We start from the raw sequence: 24,096 nt of genomic DNA, 5'->3' as shown, positions 1-24,096 counted from the left end.
GTTTAAGAAATTGAAGGATTATTCTTTAATGAGAAGTGGTAAAGCCCCTGAACTGGGCCAGCTTCCCTCTCCCGGGGGAACTCTGCAGGGGCGTGTGGCAGACTAATTGTAGTGGGATCTTGGCTAGCACAGATTTATCACCAGTCTAAAGCATTGAATCTCAGCATTCCCTGGGCAGCTTTGTTTATTGCTGCATTCAATCAACACTGGATGCAAGTAATGTCCTCTCCAGGGTAAGACCGTGGTGTGGACTTCTGATGGGCAGTCAATGGGCTCTGTCTGCCTACGCCATCATACTGAGATCACTTTAACCCTTGAGTGTTTGTGTGGCTCAACCAGGGTGATTCTGAAACTCTGGAACTCCGAGGCACCTTCCCAGGGTCTAGCAAGTGACCATTTGCTTCCTCGTGGCAGCTCTCTTACCGAAATCTCCAGGTGATCTTTGGGATTTATTGTTGCTGAGCATGGGAACTGGCTGAGCCAGGCCTTGGTAGGTCTCTTAGCTTTCCATGTGACAGGTCTATGAGGAGGAGGTAAGACTGCTGCATGCTGTATAGGGAGGTAAGGGCCTGGGTTACCTCATCTTCAGGGGTTTTGCTTGTCAAGGAGAGACTTATGCCCTCTGAGAACCTGAGTTCTGACTTTGCTTAGTGATTTGGTGTGGTGTTATCTTGTGTCCCCTAATAAACTTATCAGAGGACAGAGCCAGCCACTAGATTAGACATAGAGGTCAGGCAGTGGTGGCACACACCCTTAATCCCAGCACTTGAGATCTCATGCCTTTGCTTGGGAAGCACAGACATCTTTAATCGCAGGAAGTAAAATGGCAGGGCAGAGAAAGGTATATAAGGCGTGAGGAAACAGGAACTCACTCTCTTTAGGCTGCAGTTCAGCTGAGACCCTTTCGGGTGAGGACTCAGAGGCTTTCAGTCTGAGGATTTGTGAAAACAGGATCAGTTGAGGAGTTGGCGAGGTGAGGTTGACTGTGGCTTGCTCTGCTTCTCTGATCTTTCAGCATTCACCCCAATATCTGGCTCCGTTTTTATTATTATTATTATTATTATTATTATTAAAAGACCATCTAAGATTCAAACAACAGTTTGGGACCCAGGAAGAAGTTTTGTTACAATTGCTATAATACTACTACCCAACTGCCACATATGGAAAAACCCTTACCGGTGTTTATCTCAGAAGCTGCTTCAACATGCTGTTCTCAAACAACCCCGTAGGAACCCATGCCCAGCAGCTAGAAGTCCAGGTCCGGGCACGCAGCCCTCCACAAGCTCCTGTATGTTTCTATATCTGTCTCTAACTTTGTCTGACTGCTCCCCATATTAATTTTTTGCCCTAAACACTGGGTTTGTCAGTATATTTCCCTTCCTTCCCTCACTTCCAAGCAAGTCTTTGCTAATTACCAGGACCCCTTCCAACACACCCGACTGTATCACACTCTTACAGTGGTCTGCACTTAGACAACGCTTTTGAGGAGGGACCCCAGGCTCTTCTTGTAAGGTGGCTGCCCTTGTGCACAAAGGCTGGTCCTTACCCCATTATCTGGCCTCTAGTCCTGAGGACAACCTCTCACATGGTAGCTACTACTGAGTGTCCAGCAAACTGACTCAGGGGCTTCGAGCTACCTTTCAACACTGTATTCCATCTCTTCTGGGACCTCTTCCTCCAAGCTGCCTTCTGTTGTACGAATCCTAATCTTAATAAAAACCTGGACCCAGACATCGGGGGAAAATGCTGAAAGATCAGAGACACAAAGGGAACAAGTTACAGCCACCTTTCACTTCAACCAGCTCCTCAGCAGAAAAAGTCATGTCCTCTCTCCGCTCAGCCATATCACTTCCTGCCACCTCTTCTCTAGTGCTGGGATCGAAGGTATGTGTCACCACTGCCTGGCTCTGTTTCTCTTTTAGACTGGATCAATCTTCTGTAGCCCAGGGTGGCCTTGAACTCACAGAGATCCATCTGCCTGTGCCCCACGAGTGCTGGGATTAAAGGTGTGTGCCAGCCACCACTGCCCGGCCTCTATGACAGACTAGTGGCTAGCTCTGCACTCTGATCTTCACGCAAGCTTTATTTTGTTAGATCACAAACTAAATAATCACCACAGTGTTTTTCCTTATGTCACCTGTTAGTGGTTGCCGTGGTTCTCAGAGGCAGAAACTCAGTGTCATTTGTTCATTCTCTCTATCAGTTAGGGGCAGACACATCGGCCCCCAGCGGCTAGCATACAAAGGTGCTTGCATTTTCATGTGAAGAACATGGGAGAAAAGACAGATAAAATGGCTAATTCAGAGCCTAATGATGTACCTGTAACCCTAGCACTTGGGAGAGGGAGGTGGGAAGATCAGTCATTCAAGGCCAGCCTCCTCTACATAGCGAGTTTGAGGCCAACCTGGGCTACATGAGACCTCTCTCTCAACGGGGAGACGGGGTGTGTGGGTGGGTGGGTGGGGGAGTCTTACTGAGGGAAGTTGAAGGGAAAATGCTTTAGCCAGAGGAAGAAGCCTCCAGCTGCCTATGATGACTTCTCAGCTCCATCACTAGCAGCCTCTCCTCAGCCTCTCCAGGCTCCCCTCATCCCCCCCCCCCCCCCCCCAACCCCCCGCATGTGATACCCTCTCTAGGGGATCACAGTCACACCTGTGCACCACATCTACTTCCACTGATGATTCTGGACTGTTCAGCTGCCAACATCCCTCCGAGGACCAGAGAAGTTAAACAGCTGGACCAAGGTCCCACATTTAGGAGTGAGACAGACGGGATATCTGACTAGGAGCTGAGCACCGCTAGTGCTGTGAAGAACGTCAGTGTCACGGCAGGTCTTTATTTAAGCCCCCTTCAATCTTCTTTCCTTCAAAGGCTAAGCTGCTCGGTGCTTGATTGGCTGCCAGACCATCCTCTCCTGCGTGGCTGCCCAGGGAGGGTGACTGTCAATCAAACAGTTTGTCTTCGGTCAGCAGCTAGACTGTCGTGACGGTAGCCCAGCTGCTTCAAACACTGAATGGACACCCCCAAGGAAACGCCACCCCAGATGTGAAAACTGCCGTGGGAAGGCTGCTACTGAAGTCATGACTCTTTTGGGGAGGCCTTGCTCCAGTCACTCGGCACCAGCTCCTGGAAATTTCCCTTAGATCAGGATTAACCTCAGTGACCTCGAGGTGACCTCACCTGTACTTGCTTCCCTCTCCACCCAAGAGAAGCAGTACCCACACTGAGATTAAACAAGATGCCCATGAATGGTAGATGGAGGCTACACACGGGAAGCCTGTGACTGGAGACATTGGCAGCTGGGCATAAGGATACCATGGCCCCTTTCTTGCGATAAAAGCAGCCTGATTCCTTAGTCTCTCCTGATCAACCAGAGAGGCCTTCTTTCTAGATGTTATCCATGTGATATTGCAATATCAGGCCCCCATACAAGCCTCTCCTGAATGGTCTTTTGTCTCCGTCACAGGTTGATTGGGCTGAGCTGGTTGCAAGAACAGTAGGCAAAATCTTGGGATTTTTTTTTTTCTTCCCAAGACACTCAAAAGCTGCAGCAGCTAGAGGGGCAACTGGAGAATGCTTCCTGTGACTATGGCCAGGGCTCCCCCAACTCACCGCTGGCTCCCCCAGCTCCCACGGCTTCCCTGGCTCCCAGCACAGTAAGTAAACCCTTGGCTTGCTTAGCAGTGGGATGTGGCCGAAGAGTTCTAGAGAAACTGCTAAGAGCAGAGACTCCAAAAGATGGCAAAGGGCGGATGGCGGAGAGCTGAGACTGCATCAGGCGAGAGGCCGTGAAGAGCTGAGTCAACAGAAAGCAAGAGCTTGCAAAAGCCAAGTGGAAGAAGTAGTTGGCAGTCGCTGGAAGAGTTCCAGAGAGTCATTGGTGTCTAAGAGCTGAGGGCACCAAGACCGGAAGCTTGGAGCTGTAATATTAGTTGCTGAGTCCAAGGCTGATGGCACTCAAAGTCTAGAGTAAAAAGTCTCTAGCTTGAGCACCTAAGCCAGGAGTCTCTGGCCTTCCAAGTCCAGAGCCATCAGCCTCTGGCTTTGAGATGTTAGAGCTATAAATAGCTGGCTTTAAAAGCCCAGAGTCACAAGTCTGATTCTTAAGGCCTAGAGCTACAAGCCTCTGTGTTTGGAAGTCTGGCCCATGACCCTCTGGTGTTCCGGGCTTCCTACACTAGGGGAGCTGCTTCTAGCCTATTCATGATGTCCACCCAAACAGAGCCAAAGAACTTCCAGCCGTTTGCAACATCAGCCGGGACTGACTTGCTCCAGTGCCACACTGGCTCTACTTCTCCGAGTCTTCTCTTAGCCTCCCGTGTCTGTCTGCTTCTCCAGTCCACCTTTGCCCTCCTCTGTGTCCTGGGAGGCTGACTTGGGAGCTCAGCAGCGTTGGTTCCAGCGCTGCCTTCTGGTCGGGTTTTGTTGGTGGAGTCCACTCACGAGGGACGTCTGGCAAAGGCTATCACCTTGCTTCCTTGCTCCCTCGTGAGATCCCTGGGTGGGCTGTCCTTGTCTGAAGGGTTACAGACCTGCTCAAGGGACATTTTATAGAAGACTTTCCCCACTCTGTTCCAGGTCGCTTTTACTCTGCTGCCCCTAGCTCCAGGGTAAACGGATGATAAACAGCACTGTTTGCGGCGCTGGTTACCACGTGGAAAGGTCATGGTCACGACAGAAGCCAGTGTTAGTTTTCAGAGCTTTATTGGGGGTTGGGGGAAGGCCTGGGGAGGAGAGAGAGAAAGATGGAAGCAGAGCAGAGGGCAGAGGGTGGAGTCTGCATCCAGCTTTTAAGGTGTAGATTGTGTGACCACACCACTCGTATGTAGTTGCCAACGCCCCCTGATGGGGTGAGACGCAAGACCCCAAGCTGTGCATGTGCAGGCATGAGGGCAGGATCCTAACACAGGGTCCTGTATGACCACCTGTGTTTAGCCTATATAACACCCACACCTTCATGGACAGCCCTCATTTGATGGGTGTGATGGTTAAACTTCATTGTCAATTTGACTGGATTTAGAATCTCCTAGGAGACAGAGTTTGTGAGGGCTTTTCTGGAGAGATTTGGCAAAGAAGGGAAGACCCACCCTGGAAGTGGACAGCCCCTTCCCATGGGTGGGGGTCATGGGCTGAGTAGAAAGGGTGTGGGGGGAAGGAGAGAGCTATGGGAGCAGCAGCATTTTTCTCTCTACATTTCCACTGTAGGTTCAATGTAGTTGCTTCCTGCCCCTGCCTCCACTCCATCCCTACCATGATGGACTGCATCCTCAAAATGGGAGCCCCACATCAACCCTGCCTTAGGCTGTCTTTCCTAGGTATTTTTTCATAACAATGAGGAAAGTAACTAACTCAGCTGGGCTCTCTGTTTCCTGCTGGGACCCAGTGATGCATTTTCTTCCCTGTGTGTGTCACCTTGGCAAATAGCATCCCGGTCTACACAATTCTTCTGGCCCAACTTTCATCATGCTCTTTTCTTTTTCACCCATTCTAGAACCCAAATGCCATCCAAGTCCATTATAACTTCATTCCTCTCTGTGGTGTCTGGGCTCCTCCCCTTTTCATGCCATTTGTGGAAAGAGCTGGTGGGTGGCCCAGAACCTCCAGGCTGGATCCTATCCGCCTGTCTTATCCTGGCTGAAGGTCTCTTGATGTCTTTTTTTTTTTATTAAAATTTTCTGCAGTTATTTATCTCTGTGCGTACATGTGCAGATGCAGGGGTGCAATGTGGAGGTCAGAGGACAACGTGCGGGAATCGTTTCTCTCCTCCTACTCTATGGGGTCTTGGGATCCAACTCAGGTTATCACGTTTGGCACAAGCACTTCTGCCCGCTGAGCCATTTCCCCATCCCAGGTCTCTCTCTTTTTTTAAATTTTATTTATTCTATGTGTCTTTTACATTGTGCATCTTGATTCCATTTACTTCCCCATCCATTCACATCCACCCTCCACCCCTGCACACACTCCCCCAAATAAAACAAAATTTAAGAGAAAAAAAAGGAAAAATAAAATTAAATTAAAAATAAAATAAAAAGGGAAAAACTTTAACATCTCGTCATGGAAGTTGCAGTGTGAACTGTGAGTCGCACCTTGTACCCTTTTGTCCATATATCTTTACTTTCAAGTGTCCATTGCAAAGAGTCATTGATCTGGTTTGAGGTCTCTGGTTTCCACTACCCCGTCAATGCTGGGCACTCACTTGGGCTCCTCCTGAATATCCTGTTGTTGCCCTGTGTTGTGGAGATCCTGCAGCTTTGGGTCTGCAGGTCAGGTCCTTTCACGGGCTCCAGCAGAGCATAGATGGGGTGGATGATGCGTCCTAGGTCTCTTAATACACTAATTCCCTCAGCTGTTTCTTCATCACCCACAACATCAAGACTAAGCTAATCAGCATGGTGTACAGGACTTCAATCTTACGCCCACTGCTCTTCACTTCCAATCTACATCCTTACTGTTCCCAACATGCACTGGGCTCTGCTTGTACCCCCACAATTATAAACAGTTATATTCAGGCTGAGACAACTTCCTCTATGCCTGCTGAGTGGTCTCCACTCATCCGTTCATTCGAGTAGCTTTCTTCCATGGAACTTTTCTTTTGTTCACCATGGGATTTGATGCTTCTGCAATAGATATATTTACTGAACAGGAATCTGTCGGCCTGTGCATGTCCCTAAGCTGTGTAGAGTGGACGGGGGTTGAATCCAAATGGTGATTTCAAAGCTGATGTTCTTTCCACCACTCTGAGCCCTGCTTTCCACAAGGCTACCTGTCCCATGGGGGTTATTGGGAAGGTTGCATGAGATGATACAAGGTAGGCGCCCATTGGATATAGCTGTGAATACTTTCAACTCTTGTCTCCAACCTGTCTGCTGATCCTCTGGCTTCCTGTCTTCACCTGGAACATTTTCTGGTGGTTATGATCGTCGAGGCTCCAGCTTTGATAAAGATCCTGTCAGCAAAGATTGGGACCGGGGCTAGCTGTGAGAAAGCTGAGCCTGTCAGGTCAGAAGATGAAATGTCACTGATGGGCAGCACTGCTGATGTGTGTGCGTGTGTGTGTGTGTGTGTGTGTGTGTGTGTGTGTGTGTTTGTGTGTGTGTGTTTGGTTGGGGAAAGAAGGAGGTACGCAAGCTCTGTGGTGACAAAGTGCTGGCTACTGAGGGCAGGAAATGAGATTTTTTTGTCTTTGCATTCTTGTCCTGCTGCTTGCCTCCTTTTGGCCATATCTCTAAATGTCTTGAAATGTTTATTTTGTATCCATTTACTTTCTACATACCTGCTAACCTTCATCTTAACAGAGGCCCCCTCCCCCGTAAGACTTTGAGGTGTGGCAATGGAATTTTCCTCACAGGTCAGCCAGCAGAAACTGAAGGGAAGGGCAGGTGCCTCGTCACCTGGATTTATGGGGCGCCTGGTAGAGTGTAGTTGGTGGGAAGACAGCTGCTGTACCCCTTGTCTCTTCTGTCTGCACTCAGATACCAAGGGCAGGTAGAAACACTGGCCGCCCCCACACCTGGGAGCACATCTGCTTAGAGCCCCCGGTGTGGGTGTGTTAGTGTTCCCAGGTTGGGCTGAGCACAGTGACAGGAGACAGTGTCTTCCTGACTTCTTACCTTCCTCGAATCTTTAGTGCAGGGAGAAGCCCAACTGCCCGGGTGCCTGGAGATCTAGGCATCTTTGCTCTGCTGTTTCCCACAGAGCTAGGGGACCACAAGGTGCAGTTAGAACCAAGTTCTTCAAGTCCTTAGCAAACTTGCTCAGGATTTTTTTTTTTTTTTTTTTTTTTTTTTTTTTTTTTTTTTTTTTTTGTTATCTTTGTCCCTCTGCCACTTAATGGACCCATCACAGCTTCTGGTAACTGCCTAGGGGACTGGGACTCACACGCAGGACAGGGCTGACCTGGGGGCAGGGAAGCCGACTCGTCTCCTGCTGGCTCTGTTGCTGTTACTCCGCTTCAGGTCCATCCTTCAGGTCCTTCCTCACTTGGCCAGCCCATCAGCCTGATGCTTCTGGAGCCAAAATTCACCCAGGTCTTCTTGGAAGTAAGCCTGTACTGTCAAGGGGGTTTTGTTAGGATTTGAGTACACCCTTGTCCGTATCCTGTCTTTTTAACCATGTCTGAGTGTATGCCTCAGTAATATTGAACACTCTCTTCCCTTCTAGCTCCTGGGCTCCAGGCTGCCTTAGTGAACATGCTCCAGTTTGCTTCTTTCCCATGCCATGGGGTGAATCCCCTTGAATGCCCAGATCTCCATCTGGATAGACATCTCTGTCGCAGTAACCTTCCATTTGCTAACTGGGAACCTCCTACTGAGTCTGTCCTCCCTCAGCTGAAGTCTAGCAGGAGGCTCTCATTGTAACCATCGCAGTGGGTTGGCTCTGGCTAGAAAGTGCTCACCTAATCTTAGCTTATGTGGCTCAACATAGAGCGCTGGTCTCATGCCAAACACTTTGGAGGCTGGTAAGCATGGGAGGTGATTTATCAGGGGCCCTATTTCGTTTGCTTATGAACAATCCCCTATTGTAATAATGGAATTAGCAGCCTATTTCCTTCACCTGCACATATACCCTCCCCAAACGAATGACCTAGCCACCTCAGAACCCACTCGAACTTCCTCCTGCATCGGGCTACATGTACTCACATCTCTGAACAATAATAAGATGCGTTTCCCCCACTTTAGGGTGCCTGCTGGAGTAAGGCGAACTTTGTCTTTCAAGTAAACTTTTAGGAAGAATCCCTTCATAACCACATATGCCTGTGCATAGCTGGGCATGATGAAAATCAGATTCATTGTGAGAAGAGATATGAATAGTAAGAAAAATGAACCTATGACCTAACCCATCAATCAAAATAGACAACCGTCAACCCATGCCCCTTAGTAACCCTCCTTCCTTCAGACCCGAGGCTGTAACCTGTAACATGGGGAAGGGCACAACGGTTGGTAGGCGAAGGGCTTGAATCTCACTTGCTGGGAAGTGAGCCAAGAATTGAACTGTGCTGGGAACTGAACCCAGGGCTTCTGGCATTTGAGGCAAATACTCTACCAATTGAGCCACCCAGCCAATTGAGCCACCCAGCCAGCCCCAGTTGTTTTCCTCTTTTTGCCTTGCTATCCTCAGCAGTGGCTTTTTCCTAAACCTTCCTCTCCAGATGGTTTTCAACCCTCTGGATTGAAATGTGTCTGGTGCCATGGGAGAATGGGACCTCACACTCTCCTCCTTGGATTCATCCAACCAAAGGAAGAAGCCACTCTCCCGAGCCTGGGCTTTAAACTCTCCACTTCCGGATGGTTGAGTCAGCCCAGCTCACATGTGTACCTCTGGACCAACAGCAGTCGCTGGCTACATGACGTGGTTGGTTGGCTTCGATCAAGAGTCAGTACTGCTGCTAGGGATGCAGTCACAGCTCGTGAGCTCCCTGGGGAAACTACTACTCAGAGAAGAGGTGAGACTGAACATAGGAAACCCAGGTTTCCACCGGGAAGAAAGATGTGGGAAGCAGGGTCCCGACAGCAGCGTTTCGCAAATGGCAAAGAGATTCAGAGCGGGCTCCACAGATCAGACTTGGACTCCTGGCCCAGTGTCAGCCACCACCTGCCTCTGAAAACCCAGTTTAGTTGTAACTCAGCCACTTCAATTGGCTTCCTGTTCTGGAGAGCAGGCTTCCTGCTGTGCAGCAGAGTTGGTGGTGACAGAGACGCTGTGGTCCTTGTGTGTGTTGTGTTAAACTGGGTTATGAACTGGGTTAGACCAGAATAGGAAATAACAGAGCCTACTCCATGTGACAAGTACAAATATTGTTGCGGGACCCTTTCTGGCAGTGTTTGAACCTGTTGTTCATGCTTGTGGGTGCTGGTGATAATTTATGATCGGTCACGGCCAAGAGAGTTGAAAATGGTGGAGCTAGAGGCACTCCTCATTTTCCCCATGGAAATAAATACCTTCTCATGAAACTCATTTGGGATAAAGCTGGACCAGACATGGAATGCCAACAAAGAATGTGTTCTTCATGTTGGGGGTGGGTTCTTTCTGGACCCTCAGGAAAGACGTCAGAAACCTTTTAGATTGCCACATTTACTCTGTCTTCTACCATTCCTTTTTTGGTTTTCTCTGGTGTGTGTGCGTGTGTGTGTGTGTGTGTGTGTGTGTGTGTGTGTGTGTGTGTGTGTTTGTGTGTGACTGCATGTGCACATGTGTGGTACAGAATTGCTCCAGGAGAGTTTTAAAAGGCCACAGAGTTCAAAGAGGCCTCATTGGATGTGGTGGCAGAGCGTTGATGCAGATATCAAGAGACTGATTGAGGGTAATTAGCTAAGGTCCGAATGCACCGGGTTGTAGAGCTGCTGGAGGTGCAGACAGACAGGATCCTGACATGACATCAACCCACTGAGCGCCCTCACAAGGAAGAGAGGAACAGCGTCCCGTGGGAAGACAGCCGAGGGGACAGAGATGCTGCTGCAAATAGCAGGAGCTACAGGACCTGGTGTGGGCAAGGGAACATCCTCCCCCGGAGACAGGGGAGGTGGCCCTGCAGGCTACCTCAATTTCAGACTTCAGGACTCTCGGCCTGTATAAGAGTACATTTCTGGCTGGGTCATGGTGGCACATGCCTTTAATCCCAGCACAGGGGAGGCAGAGGCATTTGGATGTCTGATTTCGAGGCCAGCCTGGTCTACAAAGCAAGTTCTGGGACAGCCAGAGCTGCTACACAGAGAAACCCTGTCTCGGAAAAAAACCAAATGGGGATTCAAAAGAGTCAATTTCTGTTGCTTAAGCCACTAGATGAACATGGCAAGCTGAGAAAACCAACACAGACACCCGAGGGTATCATCTCTATCCTCCCTGGCCTGGCATGCCTTCTAGGATGTTGTTAAACAAAGGACCAAGAAAAGCAGGCCCTGGCCAGTGGCGGGACAGTAAGAGCCATTTCCTTTACAAGCTGTCTAAGAAGAAAGCTTCTCTGAAAGGGTTTGAATGGTCACCGCCCTCCCTCCCAGGAAGGGAGCTGGTTTCCACGATGTCCCACAGTGAGTCAACCCAGGGAGCCTCAGAAAATTAGCTATGGTTTCTGGCCCCCCAGTTTCCCTGATTAAGGGCAGAACAAAGGGATTAGTAACTAGATCACATTTAACCAAGCTGCTAGAAGACACATAGGAATTATTTTTCTGTGCCTGCCTGCCTGCCTGCTGTCTGCCTGTCTGCCTGTCTGCCAGTTTTGGTTGTGGCCTGTCCTGGGTGTACAGGACAAGCTGAATCAGGAGGCTCCCTGCTAGGAGGGAGGGTGATCCCTGTAGGACTCAGAATCCTGCTGTGGTGGCCGCTATGCAGCCAAGTGAGTCTTCCAGCCTCCTTCAAGCTGAGGAGACTATACAGGTAGAGAGTCTACCACAGGAATGCAGCAAAATGCAGGGAGAGGCTCCTGGCCTGGATGTTGGCAGAGGTCTGTTTTCAGAAGGTGTGGTCCTCGTTGGGCAACTCTGTGCTGTGCTTCTTCTGGGCTTTGTTCTTGAGCACAGGGCTCCATCCTGTTTCTCAAGCCACCCAACAATTCAATGAGCTTCTTAATGGCCTCATTAAACCATCTTTTCCACTTACGCCAGCCAGGCTGTATTCTGTTATTTACAATTATGAGCCATGAGAATGAGTTTAGAAGGGTGGATGGAAAGAGGTGCCAGGGGACAGGGGTTTGTTAGGGGTGTCAGAGAGGTACCAACATGGAGTGATGTCCAAGAGGCCGTTAGCCAAGTGTGCGGGGGAGCACAGGCTTGAGAAGATCCTTAGTACCTTGGGGGCTGTGAAGTGCATTGGGATGAGTTGGCAACCTCAGGAAAGTCATTGAAGGGGTGGGAAGAAGCAGAGGAGACTTCAGAGAAAACAGGAAAACCTAGAGGAGATGCTAGCATGAGAGGAGAGTGTGGTTACCTGTGCCGAGAGACACAAAAGGGCATGCTGAGGAAGAGGCGCTGGAGATGGTGCGCTAGGCATGAATCAGGTGACGGGCCAGAGAAGCAGCTTCCTCAAGTGATGGGAACAAGAGCGGGACTGGATGGGTCCAGGAGAAAATGGGAAAGGGAAGCAAAGCCTACCCTTTCTAGAAGCCACTGAGCAGAGATATCAGGAAGAAGAGCCAGGGATAGGAGAGCAGCCTGGCTTCGTCCATGGGCTCAGAGGAGGGGCTGCATGGTCTGGGCCAGGTGGAGATAACCAGGAGGTGGTCCACACTGCCAGGTTTCTCATTTGTGGGGAATTGATGTTCTCTGGTAATTCTGTAATTCTGTCTCCTCTTTACACATTCCAGTTATAGATTAAAGAAAGTCTTAGTTACTTGAAACCCAGGTAGGCTGTGGGGTGAAGATCACATGGGTGGGGACCCAGGCTCTCAGGACGATGTGGCACTTGGTGCTGAGTTTTTAATATCTAAGGAGTCCCAAAGACAAGGTGGGATGGGATCACGCGTTGTACAAAGTCTGGAGAGCTCAGGCACCAGCGGTAGAGTCTGTCTGACCCAGATTAGAAGCCATATTTTCCATGACCTCTCCATGTGGATATCCCACAGTCCGACTGCTTGGGTTTCCTCAAAATCTTATGTTGAAACCAAACCCTCAAGGGGACTGTGTTGAGATGCAGAGCCTTTGGGTAGTGATTTAGTTAGGAGGGCGGTGCCTTCAGAAATGGGGTTGGTGTCCTCGCAAAGACGCTAGAGGACTTGCAGCCAGGAAGGGGTGCTGTCTAGGAAGCAGAGTGGGCTCCTGCTTGATGCCGAATCCGCCAGCATCCTGATTTTGAACGTCCCAGCCCCCTTATCTAGAACTCCCTGGACTCTGTGACTGCAAGCAGAAGGTTTTTGTTGTCTATAAATCTCCCAGTCTGAGGTATTTTGTTACAGCAACAGAACATATTGCAATACTCCCCAGCTCTCAGTCCCTATTCTGTCTGGTCCCTGGAGACAATGTTTCTTCTTGTTCTAACTGGCTTCTCTTCCTCTTCTGTCACTTCTTTTTTTCTTGACAGTTTCTTCTTGGCGTTGTGTAGTTCCAGGTTCTCTTTGATGGCTAGCCTGAATTTATGACCCTACATACAATAAGCCAAGCCCTTTTTGCTTCTCTTCTGAGTCTACACTGTCTACTTCAGTTCTTGCCATTTTGTACCGTGCATCAAAGCTTTATGGCCTGTTCTGGTTTAAGGGTTTTGATGCATAAAGTAATATCACAAAGGAAATCAATTATATTAAACTATAGTTATCAAAAATATCTATTAAAACATATATTTATAATGTGGTAGTGTATAAGCTTCTTCATTAATATGTCAGGAATCCAACTTAGAAATGCTCTGACAGGCACCACAATTTCCATATAGTGGTAAGCAGAAGGGATATTTTAAGGTTTTTGTAGCAATATAATGATACTAAAATGATCGTATTTTTTCTTGGTTATAAGTCATGAGTTTTATCAACCATTTTGTAGGTTTCCGACTGCAGTTAAAAAAGACGAAAACATTAAAATTCAGTTAGAGGTTAGTGAAAATCAAGACAAAATTTTTCTCTTTGCCTAAGTTTATATGTGTCTTAATCCTGGCCATGCATTCCTTGGGGGACTGTAGACCCAGATTAAGAACTCCTGGTCTGGATGCCTGAGCTCCCTTTGTTCTATTGTTAACTTCTTATCTTTGTTCTAAAACGTATCACAGCCACCTCAGCGGAAGAACCAATAACAGAAGCGATACTTTGTAAGCCATTTATGCAAGATCCGCCACAGTTCCGGGTGAAGAAGCACAGCGTTAAAGGAGGTTTCCTTATGTTTGTAAAGCAGTGACCGTGACCTCAAGACTATCTCAGGAGCCTAAACCAGGTCAGGGTTTACACTTGCCAATCCTGCCCGCAGACACACACCCAGACACAACACACACACACACACACACACACACACACACACACACACACACACACACATTCTCCCTCCCTCCCTCCCCTTCTCTCCTTCCCTTCTTCTCTCTGTCTCCATGATCTGCACATGTACACGTGGCTTTTCCACCCAAACCCTCTACTACATGTTGTCTGCTGCCCACCAGCCCTACCATGTCTGCAGATGTGTCGATGTTTGTCCAACACACCTTCTCCACCAGCTTTTCCCCCTCATGAGTGAACCCATATTTTCAGACTTCCCATCATTTCCTCCACTCCCTCCAACTTGCTTCTCAGTTCACCCTACCTCCATCTTCTTGCCTTTGAATTATTGAGATGCCACCACTTAGTTCCCCCCACCCCCACTCACCTCTTCACTCCACCTCTGTCAGCCACAAAGTGACCCTGGTGCACGCCTTTCATCCTAGCACTCAGGAGGCAGAGGCAGGTAGATCTCTGTGAGTTCCAGGCCAGCCTGGTCAAAAGAGCGAGTCCCAGGAAAGGCGCAAAACTACACAGAGAAACCCTGTCTCAGAAAACAAAAACGGAAACAAAAACAAACAAACAAAAACAAAGACCCTGACTGTGTCAAGAGTGTGACCTTTAGCACATCTGATGCCGTGCCCAGCGGTTCCAAGTCCTGACTCAGGGGAGGGTCACAGTGAGTGCTTGCTTAATGGAGTTTCTGAAGAAAGAAGCAATGCCACATCTTTCTAAAGCTCCCCCGGTCTCTTCTGAGAGTCCCGAGTCACCAGTTGTCCCTCCCGCCCCACTCATCAAGCTGGCTCTTCTTCAAGCACAACCAGCCAAGACAAGAGAATGTTTTCAGTCAATGCCACTATTTTATAAGATTTCCTTGTCACAATTTCCTCGTGGTAATTGCATGTTCTGGGAAGGAACTAGGGGAAATGTCGAGAACTGGAGGTCTCAAGGTCATGACGCCAGCAAGCAATCTGGTTCAAAGTCAGCGTGTCTGCCTGTGGGGGCCTGGCGACCAGCCACGGTGTCCAGGCGCACCGGGATTCTCCTCTCACTTGTCATGGATGCCTGCTGACATTACTGTGTAAGAACCCTATTTCCACAAGATGCTTTGAGAAAAAGACATCGTGGATGAGTATACCACAGGTTGTGTTTTCCACTTGATGTTTCCCATGTCAACATGAAGGACCCTGGAAAATTCTGCAGAAAGAAACTCCTTAGGTAGGTACACTCAGTGCTCCCCAAATCTCTGGCTGTGGAAAACAATTGTCCATGCAACACCCATAGACTGAGTACCTCTTTTCTGAAATCCTTGAGACCTGGAGGGTCCCAGGTTTGAGGGCCACCTTTCCAACTTTGAATATTTGTATGTATACAAGGGTAATCTTGGATGGGGCATAAGTCTAAACTCGAATCTGTCTCTTTCGTGAACACCTCACATACATAGCCTAAAGGCGAGTTTCTATGGTAATTTAAGTTATTCTGTGCACACAAGGTTGCACTGTGTAGAATTCTCCACATGTCACACTAGTCAGAAAACTCTCCATTTTGGAGCTGTCTTGATTTCAGAGTTTTGGGTTAGGGATGCTCGCCTGAACTAACATACTAGAAAACACACCTTGGAAAAACACTAGCTTTTCTTATCATGGAGAGAAGATGGACGGTCCAATAAGGATCCAACAGTGTCTCTGATCCGTCAGAAGGTTGGGACCAGGGACTTCCCTCCAGGGAGAAGGGCTATGCTCAGAGGCACCCTCCCGTCAGCCTGCCCTCTGAGCTCACCGTGTGTCTGCTTGCAGACAAGGCCGCTCTCATGCTCACCCCATGCTGCAGGAAGACCACCAACATGGCTCCTTTCGGCAGCATCCCAGCCCAAGTTCACTTCACTACAGGATACAGCCAGGGAGGAACCTGTGTGCTTTCTTATCTTGTGTTCCTGGTTCCCGTACCAGGGGCATTGACTGCTTGTGTGAGTCACCTTTTCCACTGCTGACAGAAGGAAGGAAAGAAGGTTTTATTTTGGCTCACAGCTTGAGTGTACAGCCCACCATGGCAGGGAGATCAAGGAGACCGAACACGAGGTGGCAGGTCACGTTGCATCCGTAGTCAGGAAGCATAGGGAGGGGAACACCAGTGCTCAGCTCTCTCTTTCATTAGTCTGAGTCTAGCTCATGGGACGGACCTCACAGACATGGTAGATCTTCCCTCTTCAATTTCCGTTTTCTGGAAATATCCTCATAGACGTACCAGGAGGTGTGTTTCCATAGTGATTCTGAAGCCAATCAATTAGACATGGAAGACTCACCAGCACACAGGTATTACAGGTCTAGAGCCTGTAGGAGAGCAGACCCACCTGCGTATCCGTGAGGAGCATCAACATGGCAGATGCATTTTCTCACTGTATACTGTCTCCATTTGGGGAATTTTAACCTTTTAGGGGTCAGGAACAGACACCGCCTCACCCTCTGTCTTCTCAACCACCTCTGTGCTGAATTCAGGGTAAATGCCCACATGATGCTTGACAGCTTGAGTGTGAGAGGATAAACACTCCTGTAGGCTGCGAAGTTCGGTGTGGGTGAGGAAAAAAAATCGATGTTGCAAATCTCTTAATTCATGACTGAAGCCACTCTCCTGGCCCAAGCATCGAAGAAGGATGCAGAGACAGAAACGGATAGCAAGTGAATTGCAGGCAACTGTTGGAAGCGTGATGCCCTCGGAAGAGTTAGAGCAACTGTCAAAGTCGCCCGATGTGCCCATTTTTATCAGTTCTGACGGTGATGTGCTGCCGTTAGAGATTCAGGTCTCGTCTGAGCTCATCTGAATAACGCTGGCGATGGGAGGGAAGAGCGCGATGAGGCATCCAGAGGCAGTCCTGGATCCGACTCTATAAATCTGAAGGAGGTAGACGCAGGACAGCCTGGCCTTCTCTGCTTGCCCAGCGCAAGGCAGGGCAGAAGGAAGTGAGAGGCACTGGAGTGGACGGCGTTTGTCTACACCCCGAGTGATCATGAGAGGGACCACACAAGTCTTCATCGTGTTCCTCCTAGCAACCGTGTCCCACTGTGCCGTGATCACAGGGGTAAGTTTCTAGCCTTCTCCATAGGCTTGGGTTGGGGTCAAGATCAGGGTTCTGCACAGGATGTGAGCTGAGAACCACGAAGGCCCTGCTGCTCCAAGTCACCTAAACCAAAGGGATTTGGGAGGTGGTCACTGCCTAGGAGTCTGGGATGCATGTAATCTTTCGATGGGTCAGACCTCACTCTGATAGACAGAGGGGGGTTTTGAGAAGTTGTGTGTAAATATAATGGTTTTTAAATACATTGGGAGGGCACTGGGATTTTGACATTGAGTATTTAGTAAAATGAGGATTCCTTAGTGTGTGCCAGGGGAAGTTTCTTTGGAGGGTGGATTAGTGCCTCCCCGCCCCCACCAAGCCCCATTTGTCTTACCCACACCTTGGTTTTCATTGGTGTCTGGTCTACTCGTCTGTGTTAACTTACAGAGCATGCTGGTGTGGCTTAGGGAAGGACACAGAGTCCCACCTAAGGTCTACTTTTGCTGTTAGGAAGAATGCACCAGACACCTCCTTTCACTCCTTAGTGGGTTCCCAGGGGAAGATGGGTGGCACCAGCATTGGCAGAATACACCCCAAACGAGTTAGCAGGGGTTCAGCCCAAGGCCACCGAACACCTCACTCTGAGCATGGTGGCCTTTCAGATGTCCCACGGGACCTGTCCCTGTCATGTAGACACATGCTGTGTCATATGAGGACCATCTTTATCACAAACCAAAACACAGTGTTTCTCCTGGGAGTTTTCCTGGTAGAAGTCAGGAGAGAGAGAGAGAGAGAGAGAGAGAGAGAGAGAGAGAGAGAGAGAGAGAGAGAGAGAGAGAGAGAAAGAACTTTTATTTCAACCTCCTCCAACCCTTTACTTGGAAGGTAAGTGTGGATAATGCCGGTCAATTCCTGGAACTGGATAAATTTTAATTTTCACAGAAAAAGCAACCTCGCTGTCATTTTCTTAAGAAAGGGAGTCCATTCAAAATAACACACAGTGCAAGCGAATGCTCTGAAGGCAGAATTGCGTCTAGTGAGTGTGACTGTGGAGAGAGCCTGCTTGTGTTTGCCCTGAAGATCGGGGTGTCAGACCCAGGAGAGATGAGAGGATTGCCACACAGAGTGAGGTTTGGGAGTACACAGTCCGATGAGCTGCTCGGTGTCAGGGTCACCAAGCCAGCTCCAACATCTACCCCAGAGTGGCAACAGGCAGAGAGGCCTAAGGGAGGTGGGACATTTCTTTCTTTCTTTCTTTCTTTCTTTCTTTCTTTCTTTCTTTCTTTCTTTCTTTCTTTCTTTCTTTCTTTCTTTCTTTCTTTCTTTCTTTCTTTCTTTCTTTTTTGATTTTTCGAGACAGGGTTTCTCCGTGTAGCTTTGGAGCCTTTCCTGGAACTCACTCTGTAGACCAGGCTGGCCTCCAACTCACAGAGATCCGCCTGGCTCTGCCTCCCGAGTGCTGGGATTAAAGGCGTGCGCCACCACCGCCTGGCTAGGGGACATTTCTTAATAAGGAGCACAATGAGGTAAGAGGGTCAGGTCAGTCAGATGGAGTGAATGAATGGCCAGATGAGAGCTTGGTCAGAACACACTGTTGAGGGGAAGGAATCGAGGGGTGCCCAGCTGCCCTCCATTTCCCATGTCCCTTTGATGTCCCTCTTCTGTCTCCCAGAAAGACACCAGGTCCTGACCTCTGCGGTCCCTTCCTCCTTAGACAGCGACAGTCTAGGCTGTAGGGCCCAACCTCCCAGAGTGCCACGCCTGCCACTGTCAGGGGAGGAGAGTCCCAGTGGGACTCACTTCCCTCGCCCTTCCTTCGCAAGGGACTGGCTTGGGCGTGAGAAGCGCATCTGTGGGTTAGAGTCACTGATGGTGACGCTCACCTGTACCTTCTCTGGTGGCATTCTCACCTCCTCATCTGGAAAGGCCTGGAGCTTCCAGGTCCTGTCATGTCCCACGCCGGCAGACTGGAGGTGCTTTGTGGGCCTGCCACTGGAGAAAAGCGAATCACAACTCAGGTTCCAGCTTCAGCTCTGAAGCCACTTGGCCTCTGTGCAGTGTGGCCAGGCTGGCTGTTTCTCCGTTTTTCCTGCCTGCCTTCTTGACCCTGGCTTTGGTATAAAGTGGGCACCTTTGACCTTTCCTTACATAGGCATTCCCCAGGAACCCAGCAGGTCCAAACAGCCGGAACCAGAAGGGTCCATGTCAGGGGCCCAGAGAGGCCAGCGGAGAAGCACCGGGGGAGATACCCGTCCACAGGCCCCTGGGTTAGGCCGTGGTGGGATTCAAGCAGGGAGGCAGCTGACAATGTCAATGCACGTTGGAAGACAGAGAATTCTCCACCCCTCCTTCTTCCCCGAGATAACTCAGCAGGGAGCATCCATGGCTTTGGACCACCAAAGACTCCCCTTTTACCCCCAAGCAGAGAGTTCTAATCCAGTCAATTGTATCAGTGTTGACTGGTATTAGAAAAGCTGTGCCTTCTAACATAGGTCTCCTCAGGGAACGGGGACTGCCTTGTCGCCGAGCTGGGATGGTTCCCCAGGTTGAGGTCGGGTAGTGTGCTGAACCCTGAGTGTCCCGCCTGAGGCAAGCAGTGGTTTTTCCAGCCAACGCGTCCTGTTAATCCCCGGCACTCAGTCACTTCCTCCAGATTCTGACAAGGGAGGCGTAGCGTTCCCTTTGCTTTGTTCTCTTGGTTGGCACTGATGGGCTGGCCCTTTCTCTCTCCTGCAGGCCTGTGAGAGCGAGATGTCCAGTGTGGGGCGGGCACCTGCTGTGCCGTCAGCCTGTGGCTGCGGGGGCTGCGGCTGTGCACCCCACTGGGTCGGGAAGGAGAGGAGTGCCACCCAGGAAGCCACAAGGTACTCGCTGGCTGGCGCTGGATGGGCCTGTGCGTGAATGAGCATGGGCAAGCAGGCAGGGATCCTGGGGCCTGGATGCAACTTAGACCATGGAGTCTGAGGCTTCTGATGACGATAGGGGGGAGATTAATACTGCGCCCTCCACAGTGGGTCCAGCCTAACTGAAAGAAGGGAAGCAGACAGCCATGGGGAGGCTGCCCCAGGCAGCAGCCTTACTTAGGCCTGCAGATGCTGTCCGGGCACTGGTTTGGGTGCTGACATTGTCCACCTGCACCCTTCTAGACAGGCTGGAGAAACAGTTAGGATTTGATCTTTAAAGTATCCCTGCGTTTTCATTAGCAAACTGAGGTATGATCACAGATCATGTGACTCGCTCAAGGCACGGTCTATGAGATGGCTGGGACTAGAATGGAGTTTTCTGAAGTCAACCACAGCCCTAGGCCACTGGTGTGGGGTACAGCCTCCTTGGGTTTTGTGGAGTGCTCCAGCAATCACAAAGGCAGCTAGCTATCAGTTTTCTACCTGCTGTGTTTATTGAGGGCAGGGTAAGTTAACCCTGAAGTGACAGTTTTAAAAGGCTCCCAAATGTCCTTTGTTCTTAGGAACAGACTCTCTTTAAGAACACAAAATGGCCTCCTGTACAGGGCTGCAGCTAGAGCAGAGTACACTCTCTAAGGGGGACTCCCTCTTTTGTGCCCTAAGCAGCTAACTCTGCGACTGTCTCTAGCCCCCAAGGGCACAGGACAAGCAAGAGGCTCTTGGCTTTAGGAGGGTCAGATGATGTAGCTGCAACCTGTAGCCTTTGGAGGGTGGGGCCACTAAGTGTCAGGGACCTTGCTGGGCTGGACCTAAGCATATCCAGTGCCCCTTAGCAGTCTTTGGAGCTCTGGTGACTTGTCTGTACAAGCTCCAGGGCTCATCTGGAGTCAGAGAATCTTCCAGCAATCTCTCCTAATGCCCTCAAGGCCATTGATTTGTTTTTAACCACCTTGGGCTCAGGAAGCTGAGAGCTGAACGCTCTCCCACCCTCATTGCCTTGGGCTATGGGAGATGATTCAGAATGATTCACGCTCCCAATAAGGACGTCAGCATTAACATAAAACAAATGCTGAACGCTCCCTACAGGCCATCTGTCCACAGTAAGTGTTCAATAAATATACAGTCTCAGTCTGTATAGCCATAGAGCCATTTAGGAGCCATTAACCCATTTTGTAGATGATAAAGTCAAAGCTCGGCAAGGGTAAACAGGTGGTCAGTTGTTACCAATATGGTAAACAGCAGGTCTGGGATTCGAACCCAGGTAGGCCAGTGCTGGACCTAGTCTCCTTATCACTCTATTTAAAACCCATGGGTGGGGGGTGGGGGGTGGGGGGTGGGGTGAGGGTTGGGGGTTGGGGGGTAGGGGTTGGGGGGTGGGGGGTGGGATGATTCAGCAGGTAAAAGAGCTTACTATGAAAACACGGCGGCCTGAGTTTGGTTCCTAGAACAGACATAAAGGCGGAAAGACAGAGCGGACCTCACGAGTTGTCCTCCGATCTCCACAGGCATGGTCTCCCCATTGCGCCCCCACACATACAATAACACACATATAAACAAATGTCTTTCCCGACCACAGAACTGAGGAACACACCAGTAAGCAGAGAGGTTCACTTGCCAGAGGTGTGGGAGCGTTTGCAATCGTGTGTGTGTGCGCGCACGCTAGAGCGTGTGCATGGCCACAGGTTCTGAGGTTCAAATCCTCGCTCGTCCACGAATTAGCTGGGTGATGCTGTCACGCCATTTTGTCACTCCGTGCCTTGGAGTGGTCTCCGATAATCACCGTTATTGTTGGTTGGGAGGAGACCTTTGCAGGCCTTCCCTGTGGCTGATGGACGGCTTCCTTCTCTCTCCAGGTCCCCTTCTTCAGGAAACGCCAGCACCACACCTGCCCCTGCTCACCCAGCCTGCTGTGCTCCAGGTTCCCGGACGGCAGGTACCGCTGCTCCCGGGACTTGAAGAACGTCAGCTTTTAGTGGGTCTGGGCTCAGGATCCCTCCTGGGTGGCCTCTTCTGCATCACTTCTGTGTGCTTTTGTTCCCCGAAACTGCTCCACTCCCCACCCTGTCCGTGGCACACGCATGAGCGGATGGGCACACCTTCCACTGTGGAATAGCCCACGGGTGTGTGCAGAGGAGGCTACGGCCTCGAGGAGTTGGCCAGCCGTGCCCGGACTGCCTCAAGTTGTGACGTTGCGTTTCTCCCAGGTGTCTGCCCTTCCTGCATGTGCCCTTTCTTCCTAAATCACACCTTCCTGGCCACTGGCCCTCGGGGGCATCACTAAATCACAGGTCCTGTGGAGAGGAGGACCAACAGGAGCATCTCATTTCTTTGACTGACTAGCTCCTTATTTTAGGACCGTGGGTACAAATTCAGCCTTTCTCCGGGAACCATTGGAAAGCAAGAGGATTTCAGGGTCTCTTTGAATTAGGGGTGGGAGGCAGCTCAGAGAGCTTTGGCTATGTGTTGCGGGGGGGTCTTCTGGGAAGGGCTGGGAGTGTGGGGAAGCTCTCCTGAGGGGACAGCATGGGCCTACTTCAACTCTCAGAGCTGAAATTCAGTCCCTTTGGGCTTATGTCAACTATTTGACCCCAGCAGGCCACATGTGCCTAGTGATAGGTAATTTGCGTCAGCGAGGGAGCTGGCAAGGCCTTGAGCCTTGAGCCTGAACCCAGGCCTGGGAGCTTTCTCTACAGGCAGGTATAGCCAACTCCTCCCACCTCCATTCTTATTCCAGGCACAGGGTGTCCAACAACACTGTGACGAAATGTTGAAATGTTGCCGTCTACCGAGTTCAGAATGGGGCCATCAAGGTGCAGCAACAAAATCTCCTTTTAAGGAAGCTCACAGTGTTGTCTTGGACCACCTTCACAGCTACCCACAAACAAACAAAACAGAACAAAACCAAACAACAAACAAACAAATAAAAAAACCCCCACCCTCCCGGGCCCACCAGGCTGGGCCTTGAACAGCGCAGGGACCGTTCTGTGCTTTTGCCCCGGCTCTGCTGACCTGCGCCACCTTTCCCGTATGCAGCCCACAATCCCTTTCCCTCTGGGCTCCAGGCCCAGGCCCAAGCTGTAAAGTTCCTTTCCAAGTCAACGGTCCCATGATCCTCCTCGTCTTCCAGATCTCCAGGCTCCACTCACTGCCCTTGGGTATTGACCTCCAGCTTGTGTCCCACCCTGCTCACAGAGCAGCCCCGAGTGCAGTGAGCAGCAGCCAGTGCCTCGATGCCCCAGGAGCAAGACGCTGGGGGGGCCCTGTGGCGCTCCCTAGCACATCACCATGTTACCCTACATCCTCGCCTGCCTCAGAGGAGGCCACCTGCAGACCCAGAGGGTGAATCGACAATTTAACATGACCACACTCATTTTCATTTGTGATGTTGTAATTCTGAGGAAGGAGTGATGAGTCTCTGCCTCACTTTTCTGCTGTTGCAAACGATAGAAGAATGAACAGCGGAGAGGTTGGAAGGCTTAGGGAAATGTATCCTTTGCATTCAGTAATATGCTCTTCAGAAATATGGCTATAAGAAACTCCCTATAGAGAGAGTATGCCCCAAGACGAATGTTTTCTAGGAGAATAAAGTCAGGTGAAGTTGACAGACACCCTTTCAAGATCCATCCACAACTTCCGTGACAGTCCTTAGGCCCGACTTTCATCCTCAACCAATGGTGTCTGGCGCCCTCTCGTGGACGAAGTGGAAGTAGCAAGGAGCGTGAAGGCGAAAAGAGGACGGGGTGGGGGGTGGTGGCTTCGGGCAGGTAGAAGGAGTAGTTCTTCAGGCACACCCTGCTTTGGAATCCACGGGAGGTCCAGAACAATGTCTATAGAGAAGCCTGCCACCGGAGAACCACCAGAACAACTCTTTATTAACACTCGGACCCCGCCCCACTTTGAAGTGGCCTTGGAAGCCGGCGTCCCTTCCTGTTTAGGGCAGGTGCTGTGACTTCCCTGACCTCAGGGTCTCTAGAATGAGAGAGCAGATGTGGATAAGTTCGCCCTCCCCACCCCCGTCTGTGAATCCCCCGGATGTAGCAGGGTCAGCAGAGCCGCCTCAGAGGCTCCTTCAGCACGCGGGCTCCTCCTCATCGCTGTTGCTCATTTAGCTGCTGTGCTCATCACCACAAGTCTCTAGGTAGCCAGGGCCTAGAGATCCCGGCGCTCCGGGACGAAAGGGCCAGAACGGAGACTGTGCGGGGACATACGCTGCCAGAGCCTCCTCTGTCAGCAGAGGTTCAGCTTCGAACCCCTCTCAGGGT

The 24,096-nt window shown here is 50.3% G+C and overlaps 1 protein-coding gene across 1 annotated transcript; it reads left to right on the top strand.

The window, feature by feature from the left end:
• Positions 1–14,428: 14,428 nt before the first annotated feature.
• On the top strand, positions 14,429–23,391 carry Prok1 (prokineticin 1). The gene is given in 3 exon segments (XM_028859856.2): positions 14,429–16,959; positions 19,668–19,795; positions 21,688–23,391. Coding segments are annotated over 3 exon segments (324 nt in total). The 5' UTR covers positions 14,429–16,883; the 3' UTR covers positions 21,808–23,391.
• Positions 23,392–24,096: the final 705 nt, after the last annotated feature.

The sequence above is a fragment of the Peromyscus leucopus genome, chromosome 6 (genome assembly GCF_004664715.2).
Source record: "Peromyscus leucopus breed LL Stock chromosome 6, UCI_PerLeu_2.1, whole genome shotgun sequence".
Taxonomy (NCBI): domain Eukaryota; kingdom Metazoa; phylum Chordata; class Mammalia; order Rodentia; family Cricetidae; genus Peromyscus; species Peromyscus leucopus.
Note: the sequence above shows the minus strand (reverse complement) of the source record. Positions and strands in the feature narration are given on the sequence as shown.